Source organism: Oncorhynchus clarkii, chromosome 11 (genome assembly GCF_045791955.1).
Source record: "Oncorhynchus clarkii lewisi isolate Uvic-CL-2024 chromosome 11, UVic_Ocla_1.0, whole genome shotgun sequence".
Lineage (NCBI taxonomy): Eukaryota > Metazoa > Chordata > Actinopteri > Salmoniformes > Salmonidae > Oncorhynchus > Oncorhynchus clarkii.
Genome location: NC_092157.1, coordinates 36,792,560 through 36,818,994, shown reverse-complemented (window position 1 = coordinate 36,818,994; position 26,435 = coordinate 36,792,560). Strand labels below are relative to the sequence as shown.

The 26,435-nt window shown below is 42.4% G+C and overlaps 1 protein-coding gene across 3 annotated transcripts; it reads right to left on the bottom strand.

The window, feature by feature from the left end:
- Positions 1 to 566: 566 nt before the first annotated feature.
- Positions 567 to 26,179, bottom strand: LOC139420482 (poly(U)-binding-splicing factor PUF60-like). 3 transcript variants are annotated; one of them, XM_071170679.1, is made up of 12 exons: positions 26,105 to 26,167; positions 22,532 to 22,616; positions 22,151 to 22,246; positions 21,929 to 22,018; positions 21,286 to 21,336; positions 15,673 to 15,834; positions 15,416 to 15,508; positions 13,688 to 13,901; positions 13,356 to 13,588; positions 8,502 to 8,667; positions 3,371 to 3,630; positions 567 to 1,256 (listed from the first exon to the last, which is right to left on the bottom strand). In XM_071170679.1, exons 3-12 carry the CDS (start codon positions 22,229 to 22,231, stop codon positions 957 to 959), a joined length of 1,650 nt encoding a protein of 549 aa, XP_071026780.1. In that variant the 5' UTR covers positions 22,232 to 22,246; positions 22,532 to 22,616; positions 26,105 to 26,167; the 3' UTR covers positions 567 to 956. The 3 variants fall into 3 exon arrangements, with proteins under 3 accessions (XP_071026780.1, XP_071026779.1, XP_071026781.1); XM_071170678.1 differs by lacking the exon at positions 22,532 to 22,616 and having other exon boundaries at positions 26,105 to 26,179; XM_071170680.1 differs by lacking the exon at positions 22,532 to 22,616 and having other exon boundaries at positions 13,398 to 13,588; positions 26,105 to 26,161.
- Positions 26,180 to 26,435: the final 256 nt, after the last annotated feature.

The following is a 26,435-nucleotide window of genomic DNA, read 5'->3' as shown; positions in this document are numbered from 1 at the left end:
ACCGCATGGCAAGTGGTACCGGAGTTCCAAGTCTAGGACAAAAAGGCTTCTCAACAGTTTTTACCTCCAAGCCATAAGACTCCTGAACAGGTAACCAAATGGTTACCCAGACTATTTGCATTGTGTGCACCCCCCCATCCCCCTTTAAGCTGCTGCTACTCTCTGTTTATCTTATATGCATAGTCACTTTAACTATACATTCATGTACATACTACCTCAATTGTATATAGCCTTGCTACTCTTATTTTCAAATGTCTTATTACTGTCGTTTTATTTATTTTTGACTTACCTACACACACCTTTTTTTCACACTATTGGTTAGAGCCTGTAAGTAAGCATTTCACTGTAAGGTCTACTACACCCGTTGTATTTGGCGCTATGAACTTTAACTCAGTAAATCCTTGAAATTGCTGCATGTTGCATTTATATTTTTGTTCAGTACAGTTAAGTGTTTGTTAATTGTTTCAACTGATATGATTTAATGTTCTATTGTAATGTCAAATATGGAATATTAGTATTTGAAAGGATTTTTCCATCCCAAACCCATAAGAAATTCACAACAGACATTTGCATAGTTGAAGAATTTATTTGTGTGAGGAAACTGGAACCAATGGCTCTAAAAACAATGTTTAAAGAGTCCTGACAATGTTAGAAGAGCAAACATTGGCAAACTTAAGAGGGTAAAACCTAATCATAACTTCTCACTTTGATTACAAAAAAGCTGCAAATAATACAAAAACAAATCAAGTCTTCACAGTAGGTGAAAAGACTAAATCCAAGAGGTGCAAACATTCCTTTCTTAACCAATCCCTCAAAAGAGACCATTAATAATATTAACATCAATAAAAAAAAATACAAGTTAAAAAGAGTCTCAAATCTCTAGCAGCAGTGAGAGCGGCTGAAGTGAATTTGAGCAACGGGTATGGGAAGGGGGTTGGGCGACCATTTCAGACAGTTTATGCGGAGAGGTCGCTGCTGTTGAATCGCTCTTGGTCGTAGACCTCTGCGATGACCTTGCGACCCCCGAACCAGCGGTCGTTGAGTGCCTGGATGGCCTTGTTCATCTCCGAGGCCATGGAGAACTCCACAAAGATCTTGACGATGATCTCGGCATCTTCCTCCTCGCCCTGCTTCTCCTGGTAGATGATGACTCGGTTGACGGCACCAAACTTGCCACACTCCTCAGTTACCTCACCCTCCAGGTCGTCATCGATGTCCTCTGGCCCCACCATGTTCCGTAACACCATCACCGTAGACTGGGGACGAGTACGACAACATGTCAATATGTATTCCAATCCAAATCACATTACAGCAAAAAATATCACATTTTCAGTGAAAGTACTGCACCTTTTGTGAAATTTATGCCACGAAACAAGGCAAATATCACAGAAGCAAACTGATAAGGGCCCAAAAAGGTTAACTTTTTTACCACAGAAACACATTTAAAATCAGTGAGAAGTACAAGAAAACATTTATTTGCGTCCTGTTTCCTTTTTCTATACGTTCTGCACATGTGCTACACAAAAACCTGTTTCTGATATTTACACCTCTACTCAATACAACAGATTGAATTTACCTTCAGTGTTCACTGTATAATAGAATAGGCTACTGCAGAAAATGGCTGATTTGCTCATATCCAAAAGCCTACATGTGATTGGGCAGGCGGAATGTAGTAAGTGGAAAAAAACTATATGAAACCATATTTAGCCTACAATACTCCATAGACCAGGGGTGCAACTTTGGTTTTAGAAGTCGGGGGGACATAACACTCCAAACAGCCTACCAGATCGCTCGGAGGTGTCCGCATGGTCCTAAAGCACACCGTTGCCTCGTTTAGTATCACATTCCAATGATAAAACTGAGGGGGGCTAATATGCAATTTCAGAATGTGGGGAACACATGAACCCCCGTCCCCCCCCCCGTCCCCAGTGAAAGTTGCGCCCCTGCCTTAGACCGTATATTACGCTCTCCCTCCCACACACACTGCTCCAAACTTTGAAAAGTTAGGAACAAAAAATATTTCTGATTAAGCTTAAAATTACATTGAGGTGGCCTCCCGGGTGGCGCAGTGGTCTAGGGCACTGCATCGCAGTGCTAGTTGTGCCACCAGAAACTCTGGGTTAGAGCCCAGGCTCTGTCGCAGCTGGCCGCGACCGAGAGGTCCATGGGGCGGCGCACAATTGGCCTAGCGCCGTCCGGGTTAGGCCGGTAGGGATATCCTTGTCTCATCGCGCACTAGTGACTCCTGTGGCAGGCCGGGCGCATTGCACGCTAACCAGGTCGCCAGGTGCTCGGTGTTTCTTCCGACACATTGGTGCGGCTGGCTTCCGGGTTGGCTGCGCTGTGTTAAGAAGCAGTGCGGCTTGGTTGGGTCGTGTTTCGGAGGACGCATGGCTTTCGACCATCGTCTCTCCCGAGCCTGTACGGGAGTTGTAGCGATGAGACAAGATAGTAACTACTAATAATTGGATACCAAGAAATTGGGCAGAAAAGAGGATCAAGTAAAAAATTAAAAAAGAAAAATACATTGAAGCACATCTTTGATTAGGCTCTCTCTATCCCTTTTCCATTCTTCCTGTGCCATCCAAATTTGTGCATAGCATATTGGTCAAGTTACCAGGTTGTTAGCTAGCTAACATGACAACAAGGTTGTTTGTTATCAAATCAACAATAAGCGGCCTGCGATTAACATAAAAATGGCCCGCAAGCAGGTTTATGAAATTCTATCAAATGCATGCAAATTTACAGTAGAAAGGGGAAAGGTAGCCCCGATAATAACTTTTGAATGGTTTGGGCTAGAGACACAGTTTTCAAAGATATAAAGGTGCAAGCATGGCTGTCACTGTGCACCGTTTTTCCTTTATGGCATTTCTCTATGACTACATGGCAGCAAAGTCAGGATGGTCTGTGCTCTTGGTTGTAACAGGCGAAATGAATAGACACAATTTGTCTACTTCACTTGCACTGCGACCCACTCCAATAATTAAACAAACAGAAAACCTATCAGTCTGCACACCCCAGCTTGTTATCACGGCTAAATTACATTTTAAAACTTGTGATGGAGATGCGCAGAAAGAGCGGACGGAGACAGATGGATATTGGACGAAGCACTCATTCTGATGACTCTGATATTCACTTTGTAGAACCGGTAGGGATGCATTCTGTCTTCAGTCAATTATTTCGATATGAGAAGCATATTCCTCGGATCTACACAATTCACGTGGATGGCCTATAAGCCAGGTAGGTCGTCACTGTAAATAAGAATTTGTTCTTAACTGACTTGCCTAGTTAAATAAAGGTTAAATAAAAATAAATAAAAAGCAACAAGTTTGCATCCCTGAAATATCTTTATCTTCATGTCTGGTCTTACTTCTGATTTCCTCAGCAGTTTCTGCATGACCATGTGTCTGGCGCTGCTGCCTGAGATACTCATGTGTTCTTGGTCGCTCAACATCTCCTGGCCTGTCCCGTCCTGCAGCATCTCCTTCTCCTCCTGCTTCTTCTTCTGCAGTTCTTGCAGAGAGGGGTTGGGCTGGGCTGGGTTGGTGATCACAGGCGGCGAGGCCAGCACAGGGTTGACCAGGCCCACCTGGGGCAGCACTGGCAGGTTTGGACGCACTGGTGTCACACCTTCAGGGACATGAGAGGGACAATTACATGCGTCAGCCATACAAATATGCACAAGAGTACACCAAATATTAGGAACACATTCCTAATATTGGAGTTGCACCCCACTCCCCCCATTTACCCTCAGAACAGCCTCAATTCGTTGGGGCATGGACTTTACAATGGTTCGAAAGCATTCGACAGGGATGCTGGCCCATGTTGACTCCAAAGCTTCCCACAGTTGTGTCAAGTTGGCTAGATGTCCTTTGGGTGGTGGACCATTCTTGATACACACAAGAAACTGTTAAGCGTGAAAAGCCCAGCAGCATTGCAGTTCTTGACACAAACTGGTGCGCCTGGCACCTACTACCAAAGCCATACATACACAATCGATGGCTCAATTGTCTAAAGGCATAAAAATCCTAATTTAACCTGTCTCCTCCCCTTCAGCTACACTGATTTGAAGTGGATTTAACAAGTGACATCAATAAGGGATCATAGCTTTCACCTGGATTGACCTTTGTCAGTCTATGTCATGGAAACAGCAGGTGTTCTTAATATTTTGTATACTCAGTGTTAGGGCTGACCCCTTTTAGTTGACTGGTCGATTGTTTTGTCGATAAGCTGTTGGTCAGCCAATAATTGTTTGTCCAGTTAAAATTAAAAATGTAATAATTATGGCACATCTTGATTGACGCCTGTCTCAGTGGACTAATCTATTACGGAGGCCGTTGGGACAACACACCAGTATCACCAGTAGTATATGTACTGTTAATTCCCATCATTTGTAATCTACAATGTTTGTTTGGTTACTGTAATTTCTGTTAATGCATTCAATATATTAATATCTTTTACAGTTCTCATTGTCAGAGTGGACACATTTGCAGAGCGCACAACCTATGCTACACTTGTGAGAAACAAGTTTTGGTGTATTTCATTCCATCTACGAGTTGTCAATTGATTCATTGTGTTTTGTTTTGAGCACTACTGTCAATGTTGATTAAGGACGCGCCCCTGATTATGGAATAGAAGTTGGCCTAGGCTACCAGGCCTGGGCGCAAATGTAGGCTTATAAATGGGCCCATTTGGAGATCTGATAGTTTTTCTGAATGTCTTAATTCACCACCACTACTAAGCTGTGGAGCTTCTCAGTGATATTTTCATCACCTAAAACAAAAAGTAAACTAAGTGTTTTTACATCCATTGAGAATGACAATAGTTCCTCAATGTAGCCCATTTGAAAAATCTTTCCAGCTCTCCCCCTTTTGATAACCACTCAGTTTGAAAGGGGGAAAAAAACGTAATTCTCTGATCCGATGGAAACATCATAAAATAGGTCTACCTGATTACTTCTTATCCCTTGCACAAATATCCTACAGCTGTGTCTGTCTGGAGCTCACTGGAAACTGAGGGTCCAAAATATTTTATATAATGTTGCAAGTTTGTTAGTGCAAGCTTCAGGCTGGACCAAGTCGATAATTAACACAATGTTTCAAGTTCATTGCAGACAGGCCATGTGTAGCCAATGTGATCTATTTTTTTCATATTTTCTACCTGCAGGCTGCAATGTTTTATTTGTTGGCTTTATGTAGACTGGCAACTATGTAAAAACAATGGCAATAAAAGTAATTTTTAGATTTGAATAGTTTTCATTTAGATATAATCTTTATTAATCACACAAGTGAATCTGAGATCTGACTTTATTATAAAATGAATGAAAATGCTGCATGAAAATCATAACTGGCACGCAGATCGGTAGAAATGGTAAGATAAATTGGCACTCCAAATGGAAAAGCTTACCAACCCCCTGGTTACTGGCAACTTCAGGATCGTAATAGCAGAATCTGCGAAGGCCAGCAGCAGCAGGTGATGGTTTGGGAACAGGTTTATTCCTTCTGGTTAGGCTTGATATCTGGCTCCCTCGAGTCATTTGTGTGTGTTCATTATTTTGTTTAAAACATCAGACAAGCTCAGTAGCCTACATATAGTTCATTTTATTAAAACGCATAGGGTGTGTCTATATATGGGAAAATACATGTTTGAACATTTCGTTGAGTCGATTGGTCGGAAAAAAACAACTCATGATCGACCAATATTTTTTGGGGTCGGGGACAGCCCTACTCAGTGTACATCTCCATTGATATAGTTTCTATGAGACATGGTATGCATGAATTTCCCTTCATAAGAGTCAAATCCTCTGTTGCAATTCCCTTGTTTCTCTTATCGGTCTCATGTCAACCTATTTGTAGTCAAGATTTTACAACACAATTTAATGACCAGGTTCAGATGGAAAAAAACGGTAACCTGATTAACCAGATAATTCCCTCAACATTGTTACACTGAGTAGATAAAGGACACACTTTAAATCACTCAAACAATCCTCTTATTCTCTAAAACAGGTATTCCCAAACTGGGATACTCTTCGGGGGAACTCCATCGGGGGAACTCCAAATAAAACTGTGATTCACTTTTTTTCCCTTCACATTTTCAAACAGTCCATTTATATTTTCCAACAGGGGCTATACATTTGGGTGAGGTTTTGTTCTTGCCCAAGTAGCCCCATTTCACTGCCAAAAATAAAATGAAACCATCTAGTGTTCAGCGAAATAACAACACAATGTCAAATACAGGTAGCCTAGTCAAATAATTAACATCCAATCACATTAACTGTTACTCACTCGCGGGAATTCCACTAACGGTCTGTATGTTGCCAAACGTAGCTGCTGCTCATTCTGTTTGCTCAAAAATGTATAAATAGTTTAAAAAGTAAGGCCCGCGTCCATAGAGACACATACCAGCTCTACTGGTAGTATTGCTACTACCAGCAGTACTACACCTGCACCTGTCGACAACAGAAGTTGTTCTTCTTCCACGAGCACATCCAATGCTATCATCAGTAATTCTACATTTGTTGTTAGCCCAGCTAGCATGGACACTGACAGTTGTGAATCTGATGCAGTCAAAGAGCTACTGCCCCCTTACCCAGGAAAGCACTGAACAGACAGGGACTTGGACCATTGAAGAGGCGCAAATATGATGAGAACTACATTGATTTGGGGTTCACTTATATTGGGAGTAGTGCCATTCCTCAGCCACAGTGTGTTATATGCGCAAAAGTACTAATCTGAACTCCATGAAACCTTCACTCTTGCGCAGACATTCAGAAACGAAAAATATGCCACAGGAGTTTTTTGAGCAAGAATTAAGACGACTTTTGAATAGTAAGACATACCATTAATAAGAAGGGGCTAGATGCGTTTTATAATGGTGAGCTACCGTGTGGCTAGGACAGGCAAGCCCCATACTATCGTGGAGGACTTAATTCTACCTGCTGCCGCGGATATGGCTGGGACAATGCTGGGGGAAAAGGCCCCAAAAAACTATACAGACAATGCCTTCATCAAACAACACTGTTTCACAACACACCAGTGACATGGCAGGAGATGTTTTGAAACAATTACTGCTTCACATACAAGCCAGTGAATTCTATGAGTTACACACGGTAGCTGACCATATAAAACGCAAACCCTTCTCACCGAGAGGCTCTTGCTGCCAAGGGAATGCCTTACAGCTTGAAAGACGCTTTGGACACTAGTGAAAATGGTTAACTTTGTTAAAGCAAAGCACCTGAACTCTCGTGTATTTTCTGCACTATGCAATGATATGTGCAGCGACCATGAAACGCTTTAACAACATACCGAAGTGTACTGGTTATCAAGGGGCAAAGTATTGACAAGTTTTTTTTAATTGAGTTCCGAGCTTAAAGTTTTCTCACTGACCATCATTTTCACTTGTCTGACCGCTTGTATGATGACGAGTTTCTCACACAACTGGCCTATCTGGTTGATGTTTTTTCTTACCTGAATGATCTGAATCTAGGATTACAGGGACTCTCCTCAACTATATTCAATGTGCGGGACAAAATTGAGGCTATGATTAAGAAGTTAGTGCTCTTTTCTGTTTGCATTAACAAGGACAACACACAGGTCTTTCCATCATTGTATGATTTTTTGTGTGCAAATGAAATCAAGCTTACGGACAATGTCAAATGTGATATAACGAAGTCCCTGAGTGAATTGGGTGAGTAATTACACTGGTACTTTCCCGAAACAGATGACACAAACAACTGGATTCGTTATCCCTTTCATGCCCTGCCTCCAGTCCACTTACCGATATCTGAACAAGAGAGCCTCATCGAAATTGCAACAATTGGTTCTGTGAAAATGTAATTTAATCAGAAGCCACTGCCAGATTTCTGGATTGGGCTGCGCTCAGAGTATCCTGCCTTGGCAAATCGCGCTGTTAAGACACTGATGCCCTTTGCAACCACGTACTACCTATGTGAGAGTGGATTCTCGGCCCTCACAAGCATGAAAACAAAATACAGGCAGACTGTGTGTGGAAAATGATTTAAGATTGAAACTCTCTCTAATACAACCCAACATTGCAGAGTTATCTACATCCTTTCAAGCACACCCTGCTCATTAACCTTATTCACAATTTTCGATGAAGATATAAAGTTTTATATCTAAGATGGCGAAATAAAATAGCAAAATTATTGATTATTATAATATTATTATTTGTGCCCTGGTCCTATAAGAGCTCTTTGTTACTTTGCACGAGCCGGGTTGTGACAAAAACTCACACTTATTCCTATGTTTAATAAATGTATTGCATAGTGTGTGTGTGGCAGGCTTACAATGATGGGGGAACAAAACATTTGAGAGTGCGCCGACCCTGGTGCTAGAGGGGTACGCAGCTGGAGGTTGAATGTTTGAAGGGGCATGGGACTATAAAAGGTTTGGGAACCACTGCTCTAAAACATTCAAACAGACCTAAGTGAGTGTGTAAGTCAGTGGACAACACCCTTTGTGCTGACACATCTCAATACACACCTGTGATCATTCCGGGGGCCTGGGCAGCCATGACTGCCTGAGGGATGCCCATTTGTCCCATCGAACCCATTTGTCCCATCGAGCCCATTTGTCCCATCGAACCCATTTGGCCCATCTGGTTTGCCCCAGCCATCGCCCCCAAGATGGACGCCCCGGTCACAGCCTCCTTGAGAGAGGGGCGGGACGCATTAGCAGGAAAACACAGTGAGGTGGCACAGTCAGACTTCATACAGCATGTATTCTACTCTGCATCTCACCAGGTCAATATACAATATTCTATCAGTAAGTTGTTAATATGTTATAATATAAACATCCACTAAATTCCCAAGACTACTATGTATTACTAAACAAAACTATGACTAATGTCAGTGCCACTGCCAGATATAGCAATGGGACTGCATGCTTGAGCAGTGAGACTCCAGGGTGTAATTAGCTTACACACCCAAGTACATTAAATGACAAAAGCAAGGGCCAGTCACAGGACATACTTTTAAAGAGATATTTACCTTTCAATACAATTAGAATCTAGATACATGGGCTCCGATACGATATGTTTTAGTTTGAAATGATTCAGTACAATTCGGTTTGTTTAGAGAACGAATTGGTTCACTAACATTTGTTGCATAAACACTAGGGCCGGACAATACCAGTATCGCTATACTCGTTAGTATCCGGGCAAGGAAACAAAACAAAGTGGATTTAACTTCTTGAGGAAAACCCTAGTGTTAGAAGATCAATATGTTGTTGAGCAAAAGCACACAATATTTTACATACAGCAGGTTTTTAAAGGACCGAAGAATTTGGTCTGTTTCGTGTTTACATTTTTGCCATGGAAAAAAATACTGCGATACTGGTATCGCCCAGCCGTAATAAACACATTCATTTTCAATTCTAAATTAAAATCTGCTCCTGATGGAACTCATGAGGGCTCCCGAGTGGCGCAGCGGTCTAAGGCACTGCATCTCAGTGCTAGAGGCGTCGTTAAAGACCCTGGTTCGATTCCACGTTGTATCACAACCGGCCGTGATTGGGAGTCCCATAGGGCAGCGCACAATTGGCCCAGCATCGTCTGGGTTAGGGTTGGCCGGGTTAGGCTGTCATTGGAATTTGTTCTCAACTGACTTGCCTAGTTAAATAAAGGTTAAATAACAATACATTTAAAAATGGCTAACTTCTGTGTGTGTGTTTGTCAGCGTTGCCGGTAATAGCCAGCTTTTGGCCGATAATAAAAAGTCAAAACATTTCATTGGCACTGGGAGAAGAAAAAAAATCGAATTGCGAAATAATGCTTTTTAGCCTATTAATTGATGGAAATACATTTGACTGGTCATGCTTATAGGTTAGTTTGCATAATTGAGTAGAATTGAATTAGCGTGTGTGTGCAGTATATTCGTTATGTATCTTATTTATCTCGTATACAGAATACAGAGCAGAAAATCTGTCAGGCAGCGTGAGCGTGCCTGCTACAGCATCTCAAACAGCAAATTCATAGTTGACGGAACGCAGGCTTCATCAGCTCGTCACACCACTTTGTAATTAGCTGGAGGCATTATGCATTTTGAAAACATAGTTAATGGTTTGAAACCTGAGCGTTTTACTACATATTATGAGGCATGTCTTACCTTGCTTCAAAGTAGCCTAGCCAAATTCAGACCATTTATTTTATATCAACTTTCTTTAATTGTCCAGTAGCCAAAGGCACAACCTTAGGTCATATAAGAAACCAAAATGAGTTGTTGCATATTAGATCTCCTCTCTTTCTAAATTTCAAGAAATAAATGTGGAAGGTTATTCTAACATATTCAAAGTGGACACCAGAATTCAGTAAGAATCACTGCATATTGTTGCATCCTGGAATTGCACGTTCTGTTAATATGAATTACCTTAACCTAAATGTGATTTATGTTATTCTGAGCACCGTGTGTGGACGCCCTAATCAGGTTACGCACTCAAAGCATATGGGTCATATTTCTCAAGTGTCCGGTAAATGAAAATGCTTCCGGTCAAATGTACAGCGCAACATTTTCCTAACAGAAACCCTGGTGTGTGTGTGTGTAAATGATGTCTATAGTCCTGAAACTCAACTCTGGACCACGAAGCCAGTTCCACTGCTTTCTTTCATTGTTCCCCTCTAAATCAGTGACCGATTTAGGCCTGGAACCAGGGCATAAAATAAACACCCGCCACTTGCGGGTAGCTTTAGGTATTGGCAGGTAACGGGTAGCTTTAGGTATTGCTCAATTTGCAGGGCTGTAGAGTGCGAGCATTACGTTCGCAAATAAAAACAGTCAAAAGTCTGTATGAGCACATGTGCGAGTTGCGATTTATAGCAGAAAAATTCTGCAGTAGTTGTTTTCAAATTTTGCTGTTGTTTTGTTTCATAGCTGCTAAATCCTCTGCCTGGCAGGGGAGCTGTGCGCACTGAGTGAAGTGCTGATATAATTGTTTTTGGAGGTGCTGCGCACAGGCATAACAGTTGGTCTAATTTTCTCAAAAGTCTACAAAGTGAGACTTTGTCCACTTCTTTCTTGGCTATTTACATTTTGTTCACAAGCTCAGTTGTTTTCAACATTAGTTTGAGTCTGTTGCTTCACCTAATAGCAACGATACCACCAAGTCAGATCCCAAATCTCAGACACATCTGCCAAAACTCGAGTGGCCTGTTACCATGGTAACCTCCCGCCCTTAAAGGGGCAGCTGAACACTGTCTCATTTGGATTTTGGTTCGAAAAAAAATGTCACCGCAAACCGGCGATTCGTAATGTTTGAATAGATTTTCTGACAGATGCATGCTATGTTTGGATCGTTTGGGGTCTGCGGACTGATGCACTTGTATCTTAATTAAACATCAGAATCAGGGACCGATGCAAATTGGTGAATCGTTACATCCCTAATACTTTTGCAACTTGGTTGAGCTCACATCACAACACAAGCAGATATGGCACAGCACATTTTGTTAGCAAACACACAGCAGTAGAATACATTAGATTGCCCTGCAAGGGTTATGCATTATCAATTCATCAAATATTATATCAAATTCTAGAACTGCAGGGTACATCAAAATAAACACTGTGTACAAAACATTAAGAGCACCTTCCTACATTAAGTTGGACCACCCCATTTTGCCCTCAGAAAATCCTAAATTCTTCAGGGCATGGACTCTACAAGGTGTCGAAAGCGTTCCACATGGATGCTGGCCCATGTTGACTACAATGTTTCCCACAGTTGTGTCAAGTTGGCTGGACCATTCTTGATTCCCGCAGGAAACTGTTGAGCAAGAAAAACCCAGCAGATTTGCAGCTCTTGACACAAACCGGTGCGCTTGGCACCTACTATATTTTGATGAAATACATTTTTTAAATATATAACTATCATGCCCGTTCAAAGGCACTTAAATATTTTGTCCATTCACCCACTGAATGGCACATACACAATCCATGTCTCAATTGTCTCAAGTCTTAAGAAGCCTTCTTTAACCTGTCTCACCAGCAATAAGAGATCATAGCTTTCACCTGGATTCACCTGGTCAGTCCATGTCATGGAAAGAGTATTCTTAATATTTTGTACACTGAGTATGTTACTTAAAGCACACAGAAAATCAGAAAAGTAAGGTTTATATACAAATTACATTTATCTTTACTATATTAAAACTTTACTGAGTACATAATTAATTATGGTTACACCTAGCTACCTACAGTACCAGTCAAAAGATTAGACACACCTACTCATTCAAGGGTTTTTCTTTATTTTTTGTACTATTTTCTATATTGTAGAATACTAGTGAAGACATCAAATCAATGCAATCACACACATGGAATCATGTAGTAACCAAAAAAAGTGTTAAACAAATCTAAATATATTTTATATTTGAGATTCTTCAAAGTTGCCACCCTTTGCCTTGACAGCTTTGCACACACTTGGCATTTTCTCAATCAGCTTCTTGAGGTAGTCACCTGGAATGCATTTCAATTAACAGGTGAGCCTTGTTAAAAGTTAATTGGTGGAATTTCTTTCCTTATTAATGCGTTTGAGCCAATCAGTTGTGTTGTGACAAGGTTGGGGTGGAAAACAGAATATTTTCCTATTTGGTAAAAAACCAAGTCCATATTATGGCAAGAACAGCTCAAATAAGAAAAGAGAAACGACAGTCCATCATTACTTTAGGACATGAAGGTCAGTCAATCCGGAAAACTTCAAAAACTCAAAAAGTGCAGTCGCAAAACCATCAAGCGCTATGATGAAATTGGCCAAGAAACACAAAAAATTACATTAGACTGGTGGAAATCTGTGAGTCGAGATTTGAGACCTCCATGTCTGTGAGACGCAGAGTAGGTGAACGGATGATCTCCACGTGTGGTTTTCATTGTGAAGCATGGAGGAGGTGGTGAGATGGTGTGGGGGTGCTTTGCTGGTGACAGTGTAGATGATTTCTTTAGAATTCAAGGCACACTTAACCAGCATGGCTACCACAGCATTCTGCAGCGATACGCCATCCCATCTGGTTTGCACTTAGTGGGACTGTCATTTGTTTTTCAACAGGACAATGACCAAACACACCAACAAGTGTTCAGAATATGTGAGAACTCCTTCAAGACTGTTGGAAAAGCATTTCAAGTGAAGCTGGTTAAGAGAATGCCAAGAGTGTGCAAAGCTGTCATCAAGGCAAAGGGTGGCTACTTTGAAAAATATAAAATATTTTTTGGTTACTACATGATTTCATATGCGTTATGTCATAGTTTTGATGTCTTCACTATTATTCTACAATGTAGAAAATAGTAAAAATAAAGAAAAACCCTTGAATGAGTAGGTTTGTCCAAACTTTTGACTGGTACTGTGCATCAGAAGTATATTTACCTGGAAGGCCAATAGATCCCTTTGGAAGGGAATCATACTTGCCTGGGCCGTTATCTTAGCGGTGGCTGCTGCAGCAGCCACGGCTGCAGCGGGGGGCAGGCCACCAGGCTGGGTGGGGGTCAACATGGGCATGGGAGGGGTCACAGCCTTGCCCACCCGCAGGTACTGGCCCCCCAGGTCAAACAGGTTCATGGAGGACACTGCGTCCAGGGACGACTGGGGCTTGTCATACTCTGCCAGGGAGAGAGGGGGGAGAGGAGTTAGGAGGAGGACAAATACACAGCAACAGCACATCCCGAGGGCCGCCACCCGCCAGGGGCCTCTCTGCTCACCGACGAAGCCAAAGCTCTTGTGTCTTCCTGTGGTGGGGTCCCTGGCTAACGTGCAGGACTTGATCCTCCCGAAGGCCTCAAAGACGCTCTTGATGTCCTCGTCTGAGAGGTCGGGGTGGACGGAGGCAACGTAGATCCGGTTGTAGGCGCGTGCCTCCTCTGCCAGCTGGTCGATGATGGGTTGCGCCTGACCAATGTTACCTGGCCGCCCCACCTACAGCACAGATACCAGCACAGGGCCAATGAGTGGGGTGTCACAGCCACTGACCAAGCAACGCAACACCCCGAGCTCCAAAACCACTTAACACCTTCAACTCAGGACAACGCAATTACACTGCTTTTCAAACTGTAACACCAGTGTTACACGAGTGTATACTCACTTATGTTATACTAGGGAATCTGGGCTGACAGTGAAGCATGTGAAGAGCAGAATTAACAACCTCTGCATAATCAAAACAGTTGCTTTGTGAGAAGTTGCTCAAGTTAGCCATTGTTATGCAAATGCCAGCTGAAAAGTACCAGTGGCCTGGCTGTAGGCCCGCGGGAGCCATAGCCCGGTAAGACATGGGTGCCAGCCCACATAGACGTAAACAGAAAAGTCTGAGCCTTTGGGGTCAATCCTGTATGGAAATGCTCTATTAGAGATCTAAAGGAGCCGCTTTCTCTTTGTAATTGCCGCCTAATGTATTCTTAGCCAAGTTCACACTAGCCGTGCTAAACTGCATCTGTCCACCAGGGCTAAGGTAATAAGAGTGATATGAAATGTGACAACCTGCACTAGTCTAGAGACAATGTCTTCTATCGACACACTATTTTCTTTAACTCTCATTCTTTCTAGACCATAACATACCAACAACTTAATCACTTCAAAATCATCAACTGAAACGTACAATAGAAATCATGAAACTAAAAGAAAAGTATAGCCTATCTGAAATTCATGAAGATAATTATACTGTAAAAGCTGCTACTATGACTTGTTCACTCACTCAGGCATGTTTGACCAACACTAAAAGAAAGGCCTGTTCAGATTGCCTTAAGCCGGAGCTGCAGCTGAGGATCAACTAGTGGAAATAGCTATAAATTAACAAGACCCGTGGCTGGCACTACACTGTCAGGGACCGACATGTCTCAGAGGTATCTCCTCTAACAACTGTCATCTATAGGTTAGTGTCTGAAGCGTCTCTTTGAGCGGCTATGTAGTATATGATCTGTGCTCCAGGTGGGGCGGCCAAGCAACACCAACCAGGCGCAGCCCATCATCAGCACATCTCGGACACAGAGCAACGCATCATCACACGCTGCCCGGGTATCCTAGAGGAACTGGTCACTAAAACAATGTGGTGATGACATCATGGAAGCAGACGACAGAGCATACGTTCACAAAAACACACACCCGCGCACACACAAACATGTGCGCACACACATGCAACCACACACACACCTTTAAATGAATGGACACACATACAAGCAAAGAAAGAAAATGAAATGAGTGGCTTTAAATACACAGAATTAGAGATACTACCAATTAGTGATTCACCCAGAAATAGTTCAGTTACACACAAGGAGATAAATGAGAAAAGGGGATGTCCGAACTGTCTCCATGCATCTTTGATAGAAAATATTAAAAAGTTGATAGCAGGAGCACTGCTCGTTCCAGGGGTATAGAGGGGGGGTTCTGAGTGGTCCATTTCCACAGCGCAGGACAGGCTGCCTCTCCAGGCCACTCACCTTGATGTTCCTGCCCCCGAGCATGACCGAGTTCATCTGCTCCAGAGCCAGCTGTGCAGCCTCCGGGATCTCATACTCCACAAAGGCAAAGCCCTGTACGCACAGACAATAGACCCATGAGACAGTTACAAACACGAGCATGCCAAATTCTCCAGTTGTGAATCAAAAGTTTAATTCATATGATTAATGCAGTTCTAATTCTAATCCTATTGCAATTCTGTGTGGCGATGTAGTTTGAGCATGCTCTATAAACTGACCTTGTGCTTCATTGTAACTGAGTCCCATGACATGTCAATGCTCTTGATGGGGCCGAAGGGGGCAAAGGCCTGTCTGATGGTGTCCTCCCCGAGCTCATAGTATATGGAGCCCACATACACCCGGCACATGATGGCTAGAGCACGCTGCCGCTGAGCCGCCACCTGGTAACCACGGAGAAAAGCACACCATGATGCTTAAGGGGCCAAAGAAAGAAAGAACACACAAAATCAAATCTAGATGTGTTTGGATAAACTGTATTTTTGTTATTTTATTTTTTACATTGAGGTCTCATTATGTAAATCACTGGGAATATTTTAAATTCTCTATTGTATTTGCTTTTCCCAACAATAGACATACAGGCCAATGTCAGGGATGGATGCAATCTGGGCATATGCAAAATAAAGAGTCCTGAAAAATGGATTTGTGACTATTGCTATCTCTACTGAACAAAAATATAAAACGCAACATGCAACCATTTAAACCATTTTACAGAGTTACAATTCATATAAGGATATCAGTCAATTTGAATGAATTCATTAGGCCCTAATCTAGGGATTTCACATGACTGGGCAGGGGCACAGCCTTGGGTGGGCATGGAATGGCATAGGCCCACCCACTTGGAAGCCAGGCCCAACCACCAGGGAGCCAGGCCCACCCAATCAGAGTGAGTTTTTCCAGAAATACTCCTGTTTTATCAGCTGGCCAGGTGGCTGGTCTCAGACAATCCAATCCCACAGGTGAAGAAGCCGGATGTGGGGGTCCTGGGCTGGCATGGTTACACGTGGTCTGCGGTTGTGAGGCAGGTTGGACGTACTGCCAAATTCTCTAAAACGACATTGGAGGCAGCTTTTGGTAGAGAAATTATCATTAAATTGTCTGGCAACAGCTCTGGTGGACATTCCTGCAGTAAGCATGCCAATTGCAAGCTTCCTCAAAACTTGAGACATCTGTGGCATTGTGTTGTGTGACAAAACTGCACATTTTAGAGTGACCTTTTATTGTGTCCAGCACAAGGTGCACCTGTGTAATGATCATGCTTTTTAAATAAGCTTCTTGATATGCCACACCTGTCAGGTGGATCGATTATTTTAGCAAAGAAGAAATGCTCACTAACATGGAAATAAACAACATTTGAAAGAAATAAGCTTTTTCTGCATTTCTAGGATATTTTATTTTAGCTCATGAAACATGGGACCAACACTTTACATGTTGCGTTTATATTTTTGTTCAGATATCAACAATTTTGAAAATGCAGATACAGCTACATAACTTTAAAAAATCTGTATCATTACTGTATTTATATGCGTGAAAGCAAAAGTGGTGATGGACATGCATGCCCCTCACTAACATTTAGCCCTTGAAACTGACCTGTAGTCCAGGGGTGTATATGAGATGACATTTCAACACGGACAACAAACTAAATCAACACCTACAGTGCCATGAAAAAGTATCTGCCCCCTTTCTGATTTTCTTTCTTTTTGCATATTTTTGATGTTCAACCAAAACCTAATATTAGATAAAGGGAACCTGAGTCTACAAATACTTAACTTTGTTTATGAAATATGTAATTGTTGTGTTATTTGTTCACTCAGGAACCCTTTATCTAATATTAGGATTTGGTTGAAGATCTGATAACATTCAGTATCAAAAATATGCAAAAGTAGAGAAAATTAGAAAGGGGGCAAATACTTTTTCACAACACTGTATATCAGTTGAAAAGCATCCATACAAAGATAAAAAGCCTGAGGAAAGCATTTCACACTTACGTCTCTAAGGGGAGGGAGGGATGGGTAACCACTGAAAGCAGTTTACTGGTTCCTTTTACTCAAGCATAGCTGCGTTATCACCCACAGGCGGACTAGGCGAACTAGTAACAGCCTAATCTATTGCATAAGAGAAAAGTGATTTCCTATTTTACAACATAAAATTTGAGATTGCCAAAAAGGTATTCCGGTTTGAGAAGGTCTCTCATTTAAGTTATTGAAAGAGACTGCTAACCCTCTTTAGCCCCACACCAAAGCTGGCTTTCTCAGTGTCAATCAATGCAAAGTAACATCATATTTATAAAGAAGACATGAACTTCCCTGCATTGATATTTAAAACCACATTTGCATAGCGATTTCAGGCTATAGAGCAAAAAGCCATAATAAATGTTCTGCTAAAAATCCCCTAATAAAAGGTTTGTATTGTGCTCAAATACACTACATTGCCAAAAGTATGTGGACACCTGCTTGTCAAACATCTCATTCCAAAATCATGGGCATTAATATGGAGTTGGTCCCCACCTTTGTTGCTATAACAGCCTCCACTCTTCTGGGAAGACTTTCCACTAAACGTTAGAACATTGCTGCAGGGACTTGCTTAATTCAACCACAAGAACATTGGTGAGGTCGGGCACTGATGTTGGGCGATTAGGCCAGGCTCGCGTTCCAATTCGTCCCAAAGGTGTTTGATGCGGTTGAGGTCAGGGCTCTGTGCAGGCCAGTCAAGTTCTTCCACACCGATCTCGACAAACCATTTCTGTATGGACCTCGAACTCGAAAGGGCCTTCCCCAAAATGTTGCCACAAAGTTGGAAGCACAGAATCATGTAGAATGTCAATGTACACTGTAGCGTTAATATTTCCATTCACTGGATTTAAGGGGACTAGCCCGAACCGAGAAACAGCCCCAGAACATTAGTCATCCACCAAACTTTACAGTTGGCACTATGCATTCGGGCAGATAATGTTCCACTAGCATCCGCCAAACCCAAATTTGTCCATAGGACTGCCAGATGGTGAAACACGAACGGCTCCAGAGTCCAATGACGGCGAGCTTTACACCACTCCAGCCGAAGCTTGGCATTGCGCATGGTGATCTTAGGCTTGTGTGCGGCTGCTCGACCATGGAAACCCATTTCAATGTCACTCCGACAAACAGTTATTGTGCGGACATTGCTTCCAGATGCAGTTTGGAACTCGGTAGTGAGTGTTGCAACTGAGGACAGACATTTTTACTCGCTTCAGCACTCAGCGGTCCCGCTTTCTGAGCTTGTGTGGCCTACCACTTCGCGGCTGAGCTGTTGTTGCTCCTAGACGTTTCCACTTCACAATAACAGCACTTACAGTTCACCGGGGAAACTCTAGCAGGGCAGAAATTTGTCAAATTGACTTGTTGTAAAGGTGGCATCCTATGACGGTGCCACATTGAAAGTCACTGAGCTCTTCAGTATTGGCCATTCTACTGCCAATGTTTGTATATGGAGATTGCATGGCTGTGAGCTCGGTTTTATACACCTGTCAGCAACGGGTGTGGCTGAAATAGCCAAACCCACTAATTTGAAGGGGTCCCCTCATACTTTTCACCATGCAGTGTGTATGAATTCAAAACAAATCCCAAATTTCCATTATGAATCTCTTTCAGTTTAAAAAACATTGACTAACAGCTGTTGCCACTAGTGGAAGTACTTCAGGGCATTTCTTCTGAAATGGTGCAGTGGGCAGGGCATTAAAAGGTGTAATAAGCAGAACTCTATCTGCCATTTCCAGGTTGCAAAAATTCAAAAAGTTTGCCTAAATTTCAGTTTGTGAGACAAAACAAGCAATGTAAAGATTAGTCGTTGTACCATTAAAACGCTGTGAAATATACACTGCTCCAAAAAATAAAGGGAACATTTAAACAACACAATGTAACTCCAAGTCAATCACACTTCTGTGAAATCAAACTGTCCACTTAGGAAGCAACACTGATTGACAATACATTTCACATGCTGTTGTGCAAATGGAATAGACAACAGGTGGAAATTATAGGCAATTAGCAAGGTGGTGACCACAGACCACTTCTCAGTTCCTATGCTTCCTGGCTGATGTTTTGGTCACTTTTGAATGCTGGCGGTGCTTTCACTCTAGTGGTAGCATGAGACGGAGTCTACAACCCACACAAGTGGCTCAGGTAGTGCAGCTCATCCAGGATGGCACATCAATGCGAGCTGTGGCAAGAAGGTTTGCTGTGTCTGTCAGCGTAGTGTCCAGAGCATGGAGGCGCTACCAGGAGACAGGCCAGTACATCAGGAGACGTGGAGGAGGCCGGAGGAGAGCAACAACCCAGCAGCAGGACCGCTACCTCCGCCTTTATGCAAGGAGGAGCAGAAGGAGCACTGCCAGAGCCCTGCAAAATGACCTCCAGCAGGCCACAAATGTGCATGTGTCTGCTCAAACGGTCAGAAACAGACCGACGCCCGACGTCCACAGGTGGGGGTTGTGCTTACAGCCCAACACCGTACAGGACGTTTTTCATTTGCCAGAAAACACCAAGATTGGCAAATTCGCCACTGGCGCCCTGTGCTCTTCACAGATGAAAGCAGGTTCACACTGAGCACATGTGACAGACGTGACAGTCTGGAGACGCCGTGGAGAACGTTCTGCTGCCGGCAACATCCTCCAGCATGACCGGTTTGGCGGTGGGTCAGTCATGGTGTGGGGTGGCATTTCTTTGGGGGGCCGCACAGCCCTCCATGTGCTTGCCAGAGGTAGCCTGACTGCCATTAGGTACCGAGATGAGATCCTCAGACCCCTTGTGAGACCATATGCTGGTGCGGTTGGCCCTGGGTTCCTCCTAATGCAAGACAATGCTAGACCTCATGTGGCTGGAGTGTGTCAGCAATTCCTGCAAGAGGAAGGCATTGATGCTATGGACTGGCCCGCCCGTTCCACAGACCTGAATCCAACTGAGCACATCTGGGACATCATGTCTCGCTCTATCCACCAACGCCATGTTGCACCACAGACTGTCCAGGAGTTGGTTGGATGCTTAGTCCAGGTCTGGGAGGAGATCCCTCAGGAGACCATCCGCCACCTCATCAGGAGCATGCCCAGGCGTTGTAGAGAGGTCATACAGGCACGTGGAGGCCACACACACTACTGAGCCTCATTTTGACTTGTTTTAAGGACATTACATCAAAGTTGGATCAGCCTGTAGTGTGGTTTTCCACTTTCATTTTGAGTGTGACTCCAAATCCAGACCGCCATGGGTTGATACATTTGATTTCCATTGATCATTTTTGTGTAATTTTGTTGTCAGCACATTCAACTATGTAAAGAAAAAGTATTTAATAAGAATATTTCATTCATTCAGATCTAGGATGTGTTATTTTAGTGTTCCCTTTATTTTTTTGAGCAGTGTATTTTCAATAACCAAAAATATTATATTTTCAGTTGTTTGAAGCTGGTGTACAAAACCGAAAGTAAAAGATGCTAAAACTAAACTTAAAAGAATGGGAAGCATAGAAATAGTGCACATAGAACAGATCTACCGCTTCTTAGACTTGCTTTCAATGAGAATGACAGATGTATAACTCACACACACACACACACACACACACACACATATATAGACACATATATAAAGTTACATTTTGCAGCTTTAACCAGACTGAATTAAGCAGACTCAGCACATCGTATAAGAACTTGTTCCTCATAATTATAATATTTATAAACATGTCTTCTTTTGAAATATTAGTTATTTGGTCAGCTGCAATGGCTAGGATGGAGCCCAGAGTGGCCGATCAAAAAAGGGTAACAGTCCTTTGTATCATGAAAGCGCACAGAGAAAAAAGTGTAATAATCTATTGACCGATTGTAAAGGTGAGAGAGGATCTCCAAAGCCCATTGTCACTGCTGCCATCTGAAAGACAGTAAAGATGAAAAAGGTACTGAAAAGTAGGTTAGATATGTATTTAAGCTTTGCTTTTTCAAATGTTGTTCCTTTGCTATACATCAGCTTTTAGTGACATTACACACTCCCCATAAAAAGCTTTCAGGACTGATTTGACTTTCCCTCTGCCACCCACTTCAAATCTTCCCCAAAACCATTTCACAACATCACCCCACAATCAAAACCCCTATGTGAAAACAAGTGCAAAGCATTCAACATGTTAAACAAAGTCTTCATGCTGATCTTCTCTAGCTGGAAAAAAAGAGGCAGAAACAAGAGGACAAATATACCCACCCTATCATCGTAAGCAGACAAACATACTTTATAAGCTGTGGTGCTATGTTTTGTGCTACTAAACAATAAAGTAATGTTTCATACCTACAAAGCTCCCAGGGCAGATAGTCATATCGAATTACTATGTAACAATCTTGCTAATGGTCCAAGTTACTCTTAGATATGAGCATTTAATTGAGTGGTTGGCGTTAAAGAGATAAGAACATATGGTCAACGACACGTAGAGTTAAGTTGCAGTTGTAAGAGTATAGAATTCTGCACGTCTCACCTGTAAGTTGGTAAGCTGTTGTTGCTGATGAGCAATGGTCTGCTTCACTAAGGCACTCTTAATGCTCTGCTCCATCGCATACTTCTTTGCCTGAAGAAAAGTCATTCAGCATGAAAGAAAAGGAAACGCGAGAGAATAATGCAACCACAGGCAAACTGACTAATGGAAAGACATTGTGTATACACCTGTATTTAGTAATGTACATGTAATAAGTAGGCTCACCCTTTGGAGTGCCTCCTGCTGCTCTGGGGTGAGAGGCGGCAGGCCAAGCTTCGCGCCTGTGCCCTGTCCATTCTCCATCATCAGAGCTGTCCCTCCCTGAAGAACCACAGCAGTGAAAAACATTAATATGCATATGAGCATCCTCAGGAGACATGAACACTTATTAATTGGAGAAATGAATGACACTTGCTGAGCACTGCAAATTTGGTAGGCTACATCTCTCTCCTACTATGATCATAATAAGGATAATTTATGTACAGATTGGGAATCATCACAGTGCATATTTCGTACTGGGGGGGTGTCAGATAATCTCAATATCAAAGACCAGTCATCAGTGATTGGGACGCTCAAGACAAGCGTGCATAGAGAAGAGCTCCTTACCTACAACCTGCTAAACGCTGGGACCTCAGAGGCAGGATAACCCAGGGGGAAGAGTGAATGGGAAGCCTTAACAATTCAAAAAAGTCTGAGAGAGAGAAAATGCCTTCAGACTAACATGATAGCAGCTGCAAGGCGGTAAGCTTGGAATCCTTTATTTGCACCAAGTATGAACTAAGCTAGCTAATTTTATACAAACTTAGCTAACTTGCAAACTAGATCTCTATTTCGCTAGTTAGTTACTAGTAGGGGTGTAACGGTACACGTATTCGTACTGAACCTTTCAGGTAACTCGGTTCGTCCCGCACTGTGAACCCAAATAAATACTTTAAAAATGTATATATTTACAAAATGTAAAAAAAATATGCCTTGAGTAAATCTGAGCAAAAAAACAACATTGCAGGCTATATAATCACAATTCAAATCTTAATTGCTGCATTTCAAACTGCCCTTTTGTGAGGCGCAGCTGGGAACTAGTTCTGTACGATGGCGTGTGCGGGGTCGATAAACCAGAATTGGAGGATCCTCCATCATTGTTTAAATCTCCAGTTTGGTTAAATGTTGGCTTCCCAGTAGATTCCAACACTGATGGAAGGAGAGTTGGATAAAACTTTAACCGTATGTCGCCACACTCAATGAGAATAGCCTATGCAGCTGTTGACACATTTAGGCTGATATCATCCCCGTATACCGGTACAAGAAAGAAATGCAAAGAAACACCACAACATCCCCTCCCCTCTGCATCCAAGCAGACCTTCATGCAACCCAAGCACACCTCCCAAATAAATTGCACGAGTGATAAGTAAGCTATGTTTATTGTATTTAGTTTATAGCCGCGGATATGCGCCCATTCTCCATGGTTGAGAATAGGGGGTTTCAGCACCATGTTAATAAACAATGATTCGGTTCAGAAAATGTGACTTTTGAATTTATCGGACATTTGAGAAATTTACCAGAACCCATATGCATTGGGTAAGTAACCTGATTAGGGAGTCCACCCACGGTGCTTAGAATAACAGAAATCACATTTAGATTATGGTAATTCATATTAACAGAACATGCAAGTCGAAGATGCGGTCCTTCTTACCTAATTATCCGCATGTACTTTTTCTCAGCCAACAAGACGAGTAAGTAAACGAACAGCAAAATCACTAGCCTATGTCAATCTACTATCCCCCATAGTAGAGAAGTTTCCTTACTTATCTACAGCTTGTTGAGAAAGAAATAGCCTATTCCAAACCGACTGGGACAGCTGAGGGACACTAGATCCCAAACTCATACAACTAGCAGGCCTAGGCTACATAAAGCAAAACTTTAAAACGCAATGAGTCTGATGCAACAAATCAGAATATTTAGCCTAAAATGTTGATAAACTATTATTTCTTCACATTATAAGCGCAGCAACACGCAGTAGGCTACGTGCGAATGTTTGTTCCACAATGCAATTAGCGGGAAAACACTTGTCAAAAGCGCACCACACATGCGAGCAGTTTCATGTGACAGATGAAAATATCTGTTAGAAATTTAGAAAGAGAGATCTAATATGCAACAACTAGCATGGGATGCTAATATGACGCCTTGGACAATGACAATGAAAGAAAGTTGATATAAAACAATTGCCTCCACGGATATGGTCTGAATTTGGCTAGGCTACTTTGAAGCAAGGTAAGACTTTGCTGTTTGAGATGATGTAGCATGCACTCTCACGCTGTCTGACAGATTTTCTGCTCAAAGGCTCTGTATGCTGTACACGAGATAAATAAGATACATAACGAATATACTGTACACACGCGCCCATTATGATTTTCAACCCATCACAAGACGCACAGCCAGGAAGGCTCTGTGACGGTGTCACTCGCGCCGTTACACACAGAGCTAGTTATGTACAGTAGCCTAGGCATCTCTTTCGTGCCACATCTCCACCAGAGTGGAATAGGCTATTAGAAAATGTTTGGCTACGCTAAATATATTTTGCCAATATCATAATGCCTCTCGTCCCTCGTCGTAGCACACCAGCCAAATGTGTAGCGGTCCATTACATGGCCGCTTGGGGGCGATAACATCATCTATGTATGGAAAAGCCCCGAAAATTATTTCAGACCTCTCCTTTGCACTTCACCAATTTTCAGTCACCCTTTTGGCTGATGGTGTTATGGACCTTTTTTGTTGTTGGAACAAGTGGCTTAAGCTTTCGGACAAGTAAAAAAAAAATCTGTCTTGTCCCAAGAACAAATGGCTAAAAAAGTTAATATCAAGCCCTGCCGCATACTAAACATTGATAGCCCCTTTCCCATCACATTACCCCAGAGTGGGAGATGTACCTTGCTACAGATACCCCTTTACCCATCAACCCAGAGTGGTAGATGTACCTTGCTACAGATACCCCTTTACCCACCAACCCAGAGTGGTAGATGTACCTTGCTACAGATACCCCTTTACCCATCAACCCAGAGTGGTAGATGTACCTTGCTACAGATACCCCTTTACCCATCAACCCAGAGTGGTAGATGTACCTTGCTACAGACACAAGCCGTTTATGCGTCACGCATCTGGCGCGTTCTCGAAGATGGAAGTGGGAATTTACCACATACAATTGGGAAAAAAATGGACCTCCAACTAATTCCTATTGGGAAACGTGTCTATCATCCTGAGCACCCACCTCCCACATGGTGACCTCTGTCACCTACTAACGAAATGGCCTCTAACAGCATTTTCTGTAATTAAATGCAACGCAACATTATTTATAAAAAACAATTTATTAATGTGGTTTTTGAACTCTATAAATTGGTTACAATCATGAAAGTTGTACTTTTAGTTTATGGTGGCAAATTGACCATTTTCCAATGGACAATTCTCGATTTCAAATCACATGAATGCATCCAACTGGTAACGTTAAATTCCTACCTCCCACAGTTACAAACGCAGCATCAGAGTGGAAACCTGAGGCCCACATAACAACCCTGTCACAACAGACAATGGCAGGAACATTGTGGATGGCATTTAATTTTCCCGCTGTACCGAGACGTGATAACAAAAACGCAATAGTACGTACCCAACCGTGGGTTTGGTGAATCGTTACACCCCTAGTTACTAGAAAATGCGAAGCGTAAGCAAGTAATACGCTTGCTTGTTAGCTAAATTGCTACACTTGAGTGGGTGGAGCTCAATCGTAAGTAACGTTAGGATAGTTGAGGCGAGCTAACGTAACTACCTAACTTGGTCGTTGCATCTTCTTTAACATAGCTACCTAGCATATCACTATTTTAAATCATGCATTGTAATTCCAACAAGGCAGTCTAACATACTAACATCTTTACCAGTGAGCTAGCAATTGCTTTATTTAAATTGTTTAGCTAGAAAGCATTAGTCTAGAGCCAATTGTCGCAGTAGTTAGCTAACTTAGCTTGCTAGTAGTTGATAAAGGCCGCATGCCTACATTCAGGTTTTGTGAATTAAACGTGGTTCACGGGAATAAACCAATAATTCCTACAATATGTAGGTTCACAACTATTTGAGAAACAGGACGGGGACAACAATAACTGAGTTCATATTTAACTTATTTAGCAAGTTATTTACCGCAATCTCCGTCACCGCCATGAAGCACACCTACTTGAATAGGCCCTCCACCAGTTTGCGAGTACCGCGAGACTTGCAGGACAAACACTAAACCCGAGACCGGAGAAAGAACGTCGCGAGAGCTTGATTTCAGGTCAGTTCAGGCACAGTTCAGGGTTGCTAGGTTTGATTTGGTCGTTATTTTGCCCATTTGACTAAAGTAGACATGTGCTTGAAAGTACAATGTAGTGCTGATGTAGCCATACAATTGGTTTACATTCATAGATGTGTTTGTCATAGTCAGCAAAGGTTAAAGGGGCAATCTGCATATTCAAACAATAAGTCGCTACAC